General features: G+C 44.4%; 1 protein-coding gene across 1 annotated transcript; it reads left to right on the forward strand.

Moving 5' to 3' along the window:
- The first annotated feature begins 5,491 nt into the window (after window positions 1–5,491).
- Window positions 5,492–5,887, forward strand: LOC120689240 (trimethyltridecatetraene synthase-like). The gene has a single exon (XM_039971554.1). The coding sequence runs from the start codon at window positions 5,492–5,494 to the stop codon at window positions 5,885–5,887; it is 396 nt and encodes a 131-aa protein (XP_039827488.1).
- The last annotated feature ends 5,824 nt before the right edge of the window (window positions 5,888–11,711 follow it).

Genomic DNA, 11,711 nt, shown 5'->3' on the forward strand with positions numbered 1-11,711 from the left:
AAAATCAGCCGGCACTAACGTTCTACAGTTAGTGCCGGCTAGATTTACCAGCCGGCACTAACATGTTCCCATCTGGCGCGAAACCAAAATTGTCCGCGCCGATTCCATTTTACCCTAATTTTTTAATATTTACAATAATATAACAAAAATTTATTCATAATAGGCTTAATAATTATAATATTATAACAAAAATTGATATCTTAAATTTTTTTAGCATATTGTTAATTATATCTACACACTAATAATAGTAATCGAAGTAATTTAACGAATATGCAACCATTATCAATTATGTGTAGCTTATAGGGTTTATATGTGTATATGTTTCTTTAATTCGTAATAAATCGAAAACGTTTCATTTTGATCCATGCAAAAATATTCAAAAAACTTTTCAATAGTAGCCTATACAATGATGTAATCAATTCGCATATTACTTGATTATTTGTTTGTAATTTAATGTTTCAATTTTTCTAGTAATGCAAAATCAGGGAGCGTAAAAAATATTTATACCATGCAAAAATATAATATTATCTGAACATGATATTGTGTCATAATTGGACAAATAGTATCGAGAATTGAGATAAATACGATGCGCTGCGTTACATTACATACATCACTGATTCAGAGAATTCAATTAATATATAACTTATATAAAACTACTACTCATTATCATTATCTACTGGAACATTGATAATCTTCCTTTTGACGAAAGTGCTTTGAGCGTGATCACGGCGTAAGTAAGGTGTGTCCTCTTTGGATAAGAGGATGCTAGGGTCAATGTCAACTGAGAATAGAGGAAGGTCATCAATTTGGTCATAATCTTCCGAATTGTCCGAAATATCCTCAACTCCAACAACTTTTCTTTTTCCTGGAAGAACTATGTGCCGTTTCGGCTCATTTCCAGCCTTGTTTGCTTCAGGTGTCTTATCCGACTTCTTCTTTGGTTTGCTCGACATGTCCTTCACATAGAACACTTGTGTCACATTCTTGGCTAGAACGAATGGTTCATCTTTATATCCAATCTTTTTAAAATCGACTATGGTCATCCCATACCGGTCCTTCGTTACGCCTCCTCCAGCCACCCATTCGCAACGAAACAGAGGGACAACTATGGGTCCATATTCAAGTTCCCATATCTCCTCTATGACACCATAGTAGTTGTTCTTTTCTCCATTACTCTTTACTATACACATACGGACACCACTGTTTTGGTTGGTGCTTTTTTTGTCTTGAGCTCTCGTGTAAAATGTATACCCATTGATTTCGTACCCTTGGTATTGCTGGACGGTGATTGATGGTCCCCTAGCCAGCCATTGAAGTTCCTGATCAACTGTGTTGTTGCCCAATAATTTTCGTCTGAACCAGCCATCAAAATTTTTTATATGTTGGCATGTAATCCAAGCAAGATTCTTCTGTGGATTTTCGGACCATATAATATTCATGTGCTCGTCAATATATGGAGCCACCTTGGATGAATTCTGAAGAACCGTGAAGTTCGCTTGGCTGAATTCACTACAAGGGATGTTCACATTACATTTCTTTCCTAGTGTGCCTTTTCCCTTTAATCGCCCCTCATGGTGTGACACGGGGAGCCCAATCAGATTGAGATCAGGAAGATAGTCAACGCAAAACTCAATGACCTCCTCTGTTCCATAGCCCTTAGCAATGCATCCTTCTGGGCGAGAACGTTTACGCACGTACTTCTTCAATACTGCCATGAACCTCTCGAAAGGGAATATATTGTGTAGAAAAATAGGACCCAGGATAGTTATTTCTGTCACAATATGAACTAGAAGGTGTGTCATAATGTTGAAGAAGGAAGGTGGGAAGACCATCTCGAAGCTGACAAGACATTCGACAATATCTTTCTGCAGCTTTAGTAGATTATTTGGATTAATTGCTTTCTGCGAAATTTCATTCATGAATGCACAAAGTTTTACAACTGCCAATCTCACATTTTCCGGTAGAACACCCCTCAGTATAACCGGAAGTAATTGTGTCATCAGGACGTGGCAGTCATGGGACTTCAAGTTTTGGATTTTCTTCTCTTTCACATTTATTATGCCCTGTATATTTGAGGAGTACCCAGACGGGACCTTGATACTGTTCAAGCAATCGAACATACTTTCCTTCTACTCTTTGCTCAGATTATAGCTGGCAGGTTTTAAATAGTGGCGTCCTTTGTCTCTCTTCTCGGGTTGCAAGCCTTGTCGTCCAGCTAGCTGCTGCATGTCGCGCCTTGCTTCCAATGTGTCTTTTGACTTACCATACACTCCCAAGAAGCCTAGTAGGTTCACGCAAAGATTCTTCGACAGATGCATCACATCAATTACGTTGCGAACCTGTAAGACTTGTCAATAAGGTAGGTTCCATAATATAGACTTCTTCTTCCACATTGGAACGTGTCCCTGGTCATCCTTGGGAACAGGTTGGCTACCGGGACCCTTTCCAAATACCACCTTCACATCCTTGATCATCGAAAACACATGCTTTCCGTTACGGAACAAAGACTTAGGATGAGTTTCCGGCTCTCCTTTGAAATGCTTCCCTTCGGTTCTTAAGGGGTGATCGGCAAGAAGGAATCGGTGATGGCCCATGTACACGTACTTCTTATAGTGTTTCAAATAAATGCTATCGGTTTCATCATAACAGTGGGTGCAGGCCATGTATCCCATATTCGACTGTCCTGAATGTTTTGCAAGCGCATGCTAATCATTGATGCATACAAAAAGTAAAGCTCGGAGGTTGAAGGACTCCTGTTTATTCTCATCCCACACACGTACACCTTCTTCTTTCCAGAGCAGTAAGAGATCATCCATCAAGGGTTGCAGGAACACATCAATATCGTTGCCAGGTTCTTTTGGCCCTTCTATAAGCACCGGCATCATGATGAACTTACGCTTCAGGCACAATCAAGGAGGAAGGTTGAACATACATAGGGTCACAGGCCATGTACTATGAGCGCTGCCAAACTCACCATACAGATTCATTCCATCCGCACTTAGAGCAAATCTTATATTCCTTGGGTCGTTGTCAAATTGAGGATACTCTCGGTTCAGGTTTCTCCACTGGGACCCATCTGCTGGGTGTCTGATCATGTGATCCTCCTTACGGTCTTCTTTGTGCCACCGCATCAACTTAGCATTATTCTTGTTTTTGAAAAATCGCTTCAGACGTGGTATTATAGGGAAGTACCACACCAACTTTGCGGGAACTCTCTTCTTTACCGGCTGCCCATCAACATCACCTGGATCATCTCGCCTGATCTTATACCGCAATGTACTGCAAACAGGACAAGCTTCCAAGTTCTCGTATTCAGCGCGATACAGAATGCAGTCGTTAGGACATGCGTGAATCTTCTGCACGTCCAATACAATAGGGCAAACCATCTTTTTAGCTTCGTGTGTTGTTGACGGCAGTTCATTACCCTCATGAAGCATGTTCTTTACAATCTTTAATAGCTCACCAAATCCCTTATCGGTGACACCATTAGTTGCCTTCAATTTCAGCATCTCCAGCATGGTACCCAACTTCTTCTGCTCCGGTTTGCAACTAGGGAACAACGGCCTTTTGTGATCCTCCAACATCTTCTTGAACTTTAATTCCTCCTTCACAGTCTCACTGTCTTTCTGTGCATCAAGCAACGCCTGACCTAGCTCGTCAGGTGGCTCCTCTTGTGCAACATTTGCTTCATCCTCGTCCATTGGTTCATCTTGAAAGCCACTTGCTTCATGAACCCATGCCCAATCTGGAAGATTGTTATCACCATCGTCATCTTCTTCATTATCTTCCATCATAACTCCAACTTCGCCGTGCTTAGTCCAAAGGCTATAGTTACTCATGAAACCATTCAACGCCAGGTGATTCCATAGAGTATCTCTTTTCCGGAATTCCTTTTTATTTTCGCAAACACTGCATGGACAACACATTAAACCCTTTGGCGACCTATTTGCCATTGCCGCATTGAGAAAAAAATCTAAACCCTGAATCCACACCGAGGTGCTCCGGCTTCCGTGCATCCATTGCCGATCCATCTGTAATTAATTACCGTATAAAAACAAAAATTAATTCTACATATCTCAAATTGGGATAATTGTCGCTAAAAGAATGAACACAAATAAATGTAGATGAAAAAATAAATTAGAAGTCCACCCCTAGGAAGTTAATTGCTGCAGGAACATAGATATGATTGACATGTATAGTCTATTTCATTTTAATTCAGCTTATTGCAACCGAGTGAAATTGTAATTTTCACTGGCTTGCTTTCTAATACTAGAAAATTCATAGTCTTCCTGATTTTCGTAAGGCACAGGCGAAGTTAAACTCATGATCTCAATGTCGTGGATATACTTAACCTAGACTTATTCATATAGCTCTAAACACTGTATATTTCAATATCTTAGGTGCCGTCAGTATACACTGTAGCAGAAGTTTGTACGGAAATTAGGAGAGTCAAGTTGACAAAGAAATGCATTCTACTGTTCAACAAAAATAGTTCGTATAAGTTTTTGTCAGACAAGCAGATGAGAACCAATTGTCATTCGTCGTTTCAGAAAGAATCCCAATTAAGAATTTAAACAATAGTCTTAACCAATATATTTTGTTATAATTTGACGTCTTGGAGTGTTTGGACTTTTATTTTTAGAAACAAGTATATTTTGTTGATTCACTTTTATAATTGAGGTCTTTTACGGTGTACAATACCACCACTTAGTCGTATATTGTATAGAGAAGATCTAACCCTTTGTTAGTAAGGGTAATCTAGTAATTAATACCTAATTATAATAGAGAGACAATTCTACTATAAATGTGTCCCCGTGAAATAATTCAAAAAAAATTATTCTAAATGTGTTATAGTCAAACTATCTAGTAAACCAACAAATCAATTCTACTTTGCTCAAATTAATGAACAAATCGAAAAATTATGCTCATTTTTCCTCAACCTTAAAATCACTATTTTCTTTATCTAGAATGCATAAAACGAAAAAATAAACACCGTGCAAGAAGAGGGGAAGAAGCTACTAACCTTTGGTGCACTTGGATGGGTGAAATCCACACAAATTTTAGAGAAAATAGGCACCAACTCCCCTCTAAAACACCATGGAGAGAGGAGGAGCTCGGCCAAAATGGTTGGGTCGGGCTGGGGGAAGAAGACGTGCTTATAAAGGGCAACTTAGTGCCGGCTAATAGGTCTAACCGGCACAAAGTGACGCCGTTTAGTGCCGGATAGATATATTGGCCGGCACTAACGTGCCCCATGCCAAGTTAGTGCGGGCTAGAATATCCGGCCGGCACTAAATTGGCTTTTGAACGTTGTGTCCGCTGGGAGGACCGTTGGGGGGTGGCACGTTAGTGCTGGCTGATATTTCTAGCCGGCACTAACGTGCCCGCCGGGTCCTGTTCATGCACGTTAGTGCCGGCTCCTTGTTGACCGGCAATAATGTGCTGGTACCAATGTTGCTTTCTCCAATTGGCACGGACGATAATAATAACAATGGACACACGAATACAGGACCTCATCGCCGGCGGCACGGACACCTCAGCGGTGACCGTTGAGTGGGCGATGTCGGAGCTCCTGAGGAACCCCGGTGTCCTGGCCAAGGCCACCGGCGAGCTGGACGCCATCGTCGGCCACGGCCGTCTCGTCACGGAGCAGGACATCCCGAAGCTCCCCTACCTGGAGGCCGTCGTGAAGGAGACCTTCCGTCTGCACCCGGTTTCGCCCCTGCTGGCGCCACGGCTGGCCCGCGAGGACACGTCCACAGGCACCTACGACGTCCCCGCGGGCACGCTCGTGTTCGTCAACGCCTGGGCCATCGGCCGCGACCCCACCTTATGGGGGCCCACGGTGGCGGAGTTCCGGCCAGAGCGCTTCGTCGGGAGGACGTGAAGGGGCAGGACCTGGAGCTGCGGCCGTTCGGGTCGGGCCGCCGGATGTGGCCGGGTCTACACCCTCAGGCTCGGGATGGTGCAGGTGACCCTGGCGAACCTGCTGCACGCCTTCGCGTGGAGGCTCCCCGACGGCGTGGCGGCCGAGGAGCTGAGCATGGAGGAGAAGTTTGGAATGGCCGTGCCGCGCAAGGTCCCTCTCGAGGCCGTCGCTGAGCCTAGGCTCCCGGCCAAGGATTATATTACCGGCGATACAGCATTTATCAGTGAGCTTTGGTAACGATAATCGGTTGAAAATTGGTGAAAAATCGTCAAAACCGATCGGTAAAGAGACCCAAATTCAAAAAAACAAAAATCGACAATTTATCGTCGATAATCGATGCAAACCGAACGATTTATCGCTTTGCCTACTGAAAATATGTTTTGGCAGTGGAAAAAATATAAAGGTTTGATAGCATTTAATTTTTTAGGTTATGTATTGTATTATATTAGATAAATTACACATATATGCACAATTTTGCACTTGAAGCCAATGCCAATCTTCTCTCCATGTTCCCAAACTAAGTCCTGATTATCAGACATTCACCTGCAAGAGGGAAATCGAACCATGTCTGTCAAAATTATGCTACGAATAAATGATACTCACTCTTAATTTGTACCATTTAGGCATACAATATAAAGTAAAGGCATGCACCTTGTTTTCCTATTTAACATAGCATATTGTACAATAATAAACTTTTCTCCGGGACTAATATCTAAAACTGTAGCCTAGATTTTAGATCTGTGATACAACCAACCATCCAAGGAATATTGTATACTAATGTAGTATATTTGGCCAAATCGGTGAGTAGAAATACAAAAGAAGTTGACTTGAACTGAAAATCATCCGATACAAATCGATAATCAACGATTTACCTCGATTATCGACGCCACGATCACAACTCCCTCGCTCCCAGCTGCAGCATCATCGATAATCGCCGCATATATATCGATTATCGGCCTTAATCGCACGAAAAATATTTTTTCCCTAAGCAAACAATTGTTGCTTTCAACATGTGACAACACTCTGGAATCAAGAGAAGGTCTAGTTTTTTATAAAAATAAGTTCTCTATTTTTTATGAATTTTTTTAAATTTTTGAATTTTCCATTGAAATCCACCGAAATTCCAGTCGGTTTACGTTTTCAGCTAGCATCGGTAACGATAAATTTCACCGATAATCGCGATTATCGAGCGGTTTTGTATTCCATGCTCCCGGCGCACCTCTACACTGTTGGGCCGTGAGCCCGTGCCGTGATGTATGGTGGAAAAGGAAAACTGGCAAGTCTGTCTTGTTGCTGTCTCCATCTGCGTATGCGACATACATGTGCGTGTTACCTTAATAAAGAAGATGTTTTGTCCTTGATTGTGTGTAGGTTTATTTTTCAACTCAAATTTCTCTACCCTATATTTTAGGCTATCCGCACTCGTCATACTCTATTTCCATCCTCTAAAAGGAATATCCTGTCCTGATCATCAAAATTCTATACTATACACTCAGTTTCGCTGCACCCATCATCCTCTATATCATATCCTCTATACCAACTATCCACCATAGGACCCACAAATCAGATTTTTTTCTATCCAACAAAAACCACTTTCTCCCACCGCCACCTCCTCTCTCTCTTCTTTCTTTCCCCACCCCCTTTCTCTCCCTGCGAACACCCGGTGGAACTCCCTCCCCCTCCCTCACCGACGCTGCTCCTCCCATTCTCTCTCCCTCTCTCGCCGCCTTTGCTCCTCTTCCGAGGGAGCTCGCTCCTCCTTCCTCGCGACCAGCAGGTTGAGCTCCGGCTCGAGCTTTGGCCGGATCTGCGTGGGGCCTCGCCGCGCCCATCTGCAGCGGCCCCTGCGCACCTCTCGCCATGGAGATCTCCGGCGCCTCCTTCACTGACTCTCCTCCTCGCCGTCGTCGGGGCTCCCGCAAACTGTCCTCCGGCCGCGCCCCCCCTCCGGTCGTGCGCAGCATGGTGGGCGGACGGCGGCGGCGGCGAGCAGCGGACCCGCCTCGAGCTCCTCCTCGACGGCAATGGTGGTGGCATCGGCGGAGGCTCGGCGTGGATCTGAGTCGCGCGCGCACCGGGCGGAGGCGGCCGACGCGCGGTGGGGTGGAGGCCGCGGGAGACGCACGGCGGCGCGCGGCGGCGCGCGGCGGCCGGGCACACGGGAGGAGCACGACGGCTGGGCATGAGGCGGCCATGGTGGCCGGTCCTCCGCCCCTTCCCCCTCCCTCGCCGCGGCGTCCGGATCCGGCGGTCCTAGCTCCAAAGGCGGCGCCCGGATACGGCGGTCCCTCTTCCTCCCTAGCGGCCTCAAGCGCTCCTCCCATGCCGGCCCCATCGTGGCGCGTGCGTGCGGTCCCCTCCTCCTCCCTCGCCCTCCCATGGAGGCGGTGCCAGCCCTCCTCCCTCCCTCGCCGTCTCTCTCCAGCGCAGCCTGCCACCCGCATGGGACCAACGGCGGCGCGGTGGCGGTGGGACGGATCTCGATGGCAGGGACCAACTGATCCTGCCATGGCCTCTCCCTCCCTCCCTTGCGGCGGCGCGGAGGCCGGTCCGCGGGCGGCCATGGCAGGGCGGAGCGAGCGGAGGCTCGCAGGCACGGAGGCCGGGCCGCAGCGATCATGGAGGGGCGGAGCGGAGGCTCGGAGCGGTTTGGGGCGCGCCTTGAGCGGAGGCTCGGTGGGACCGACGCGGGCGTAGCGGACGTCCTCGAAGGACGCCAGGAATCGTGGATCCGCGCTTGTCCGCGACCCTTGCGTACGCTTTAGCGGACGCTGCTGCAGACCAGTTTCCGGTATTGGCGTCCTCCATGGTTCTTTACAGGACCCCAGTGCGAACAGCCTTAATGCAAACTGAGACTTATTATTAAGCAAATTATATATAATTGAGCTGAAACAGACAATTTAAATCCTAGAAATGAAAACAATAGAGGCATCAACGTCTAATTCAACGTGGCAAAATAATATGTTCTCATCCGATAAACCGCTTCAGAGACTAGAATTAAGGTCGAGTATCTTCAACTTTGTGGCCTAGGGAGCGGATTGGTATGATGCTCCCCACCTAAGGGTGGTGAAGAGCTTTGAAATTTGACTGAGATAATTTAAGAGCTGGGTTCTCTAAAAGAGCTGGGCTCTAATTTTATCCAATTTTGAGCTAAAATATATAAAGACTAAGTTGTATTATGAAGAGACTATTAGAACCATGATCTGTTACCACCCTATCCCCACCCCGATTGTGAAATTGTGGAGAGAGATGTTAGCCGGGTGAAAGACAGACCGTGTGAAAATGTGGAGAGAGATGTTAGCCGGTGAAAGACAGACCGTGGGTAGTACCACTGCAAGGTGATGGCCCCACCTGACAGTGAGCGTGGGAGAGGGGTGGAAGACAGACCGTGTGAAAATGTGGAGAGAGATGTTAGCCGGTGAAAGACAGACCGTGGGTAGTACCACTGCAAGGTGATGGCCCCACCTGACAGTGAGCGTGGGAGAGGGGTGGTGTGCAGGCTGCGACTTTCGGCACGGATAGTATATCACATAGTTGATGAAACGTTTTAGGGCGTGATTGGTTTTAGGACCGGCGGAGCCTGCCTCGTTTGGGCTGGCCAGGGTTTGAACAGATGTAACGTGCCTTTGTTTAATTGTTGTACTTATGGAGCCTGCCTAGTTGGACCATTTGATTAGTAGCCTGTGTAGCCGGTGCCAACAGCTTTTCCTCAGTCTATGCACATCTCGTCGAAATCTATATATCTTATGTAGATAGCATCAACTAATTATTTCTCTCTTCATGCAAGGTGTCCATATCATTCTCTACTAAGTGTCTCACTAACTTTCAACTACCTTATTAATTACAAAAAATATTCATGTCATCTCTACAATATGCAATACTTTTAATCTTTAATTAACTAAAGTAAAATCAGATACATACACTATTTTTTCATCACCTATTCTTCTATAATGTGATCAAATATTCTATTGGTGTTTATTTTTTTAGCTTATCGATTTTTACGAGATTCAATAAACAAGAAAATATCCATATGATCTCTACTATGTGCAATACTTTTAATCTACTAACATAAAGTCATATACATACTCTATTTTTACAATACTTTTAATCTTTAATCTATTAACATAAAGACTCATATACATACTCTATTTCATTGAGCACCTATTCTTTTATAATGTGATCAAATATTCTATTGATGTTATGTTATATAAACCACCTTCGTATGCAAACTATGGAAACTCCAATCGGGACTATCGGATCAATATCCAAAGAGCATGGGAGATGGGATAATTTTACAATCTGGACCCGCCTTTGGATTAGGTAATCACACTTTTGCAAATCCCCCTCCTACGCCCATGCGCCCCTCCCCTTGGATGTTGATCCGATGACCCAAATTGGAGTTTTTATAGTTTGCATACGAAGGTGGTTTGCATAGCATACGTTGTCTACTTCTGTTAGTTTATCTATTTCTACCAGATTTTGATAAAAAAATAACATACAAGTAAAATTCATATCATCTATATAGCCTATATGGATGACACCCACTAAAGTCATTAACTCTATTTCTCTTAACATACAAGTTATCTGCATCATATAGAAACCCATTATATCAAATGTCACATCAACGTCCACCAGGGCCATCTATTTATGTTTTCCATCAATTTTTTTATGAATGTTGCCATGCAATCATCTTAATTTTTCTACTTTCAAATTTCACGTTAAAATTTTATTTAAGAAATCCCGCAGCAACGCGTGGGGTATCACCTAGTATCACCGGTACGCGCGCCACACGAGCCTGGCTCGGCAGAAACTAAAATTTTTTTGTATCGCCAGAACCAGACTAAGGGGGTGTTTAGTTGATGAAAAAGTTTAGATTTGGCTACTGACAATTAATGTCCAATTATGGATTAATTAGCGTCATTAAATTCATCTCGTAGGAATCAGTTAGACTATGTAATTAGTTATTTTTTTCAACAGCATTTAATTCTCCATACATGTGACCGAAAATTTGATGTGACGAGTACTGCGCAAAACTTGTTTTGGGAACTAAACACCCCCTAATGAACTTTTGCACCCCGCCTGCCGGGCCCAATAGCTAACAGACTCAATCAACCAATCAGCCCGGGCTGCATGGCGTGAGCCCGGTTGGCAAGCAACCAAACCTCTCTAGAGCAAGTATAATGATGGGTTGAGAAACGGCGAAATGTTGATGTGTAAGAGAGAGAAAATGTGAGAGAGAAGGCAGCGGGCGAGCAACGAGACACCGGCATTCAGCAGACGAATGCACTGAGCCCACCAGTGATGCTCCCTCCGCTCTCAATTAGTTGCCGTCGTTTTCATGAAATGAATGAAGCCACAGCTGCTGAATAAAAAAACGCAGCACCGAGCTGAGCTGGAGCTCGTTTTCACCTGCAGGCAGGCGACGTTATAAGCCTTGCTCTTATGAGGGCTAGAAACCTTCTGCCCTAGTCAGCAGCCTCAGACTTAGCTCTCGGTGGATCCAACTAGTATAACTTATATTATGTTGTGGATGCAAGTTTCTTGATTCCGAATATCTCCCATCTCTCGAGGTCTAGACACAGATTAACTCGGATTTTATTGTAGGAAATAATCTGATTTACACTCGAACTATCGTGAAAGTTTGATTTTCAACTTTCAACTATAAAACCAGATAATAGAGGTCATCCAACTAACAAAATTGTACAAATTTAGTCCTTAGTGTGGTTTTGGGGGTGATTTTGTATTTTTTAAAATATAAAAAATTATAATTATATCTAAAAAA

The sequence above is a fragment of the Panicum virgatum genome, chromosome 9N (assembly GCF_016808335.1).
Source record: "Panicum virgatum strain AP13 chromosome 9N, P.virgatum_v5, whole genome shotgun sequence".
Lineage (NCBI taxonomy): Eukaryota > Viridiplantae > Streptophyta > Magnoliopsida > Poales > Poaceae > Panicum > Panicum virgatum.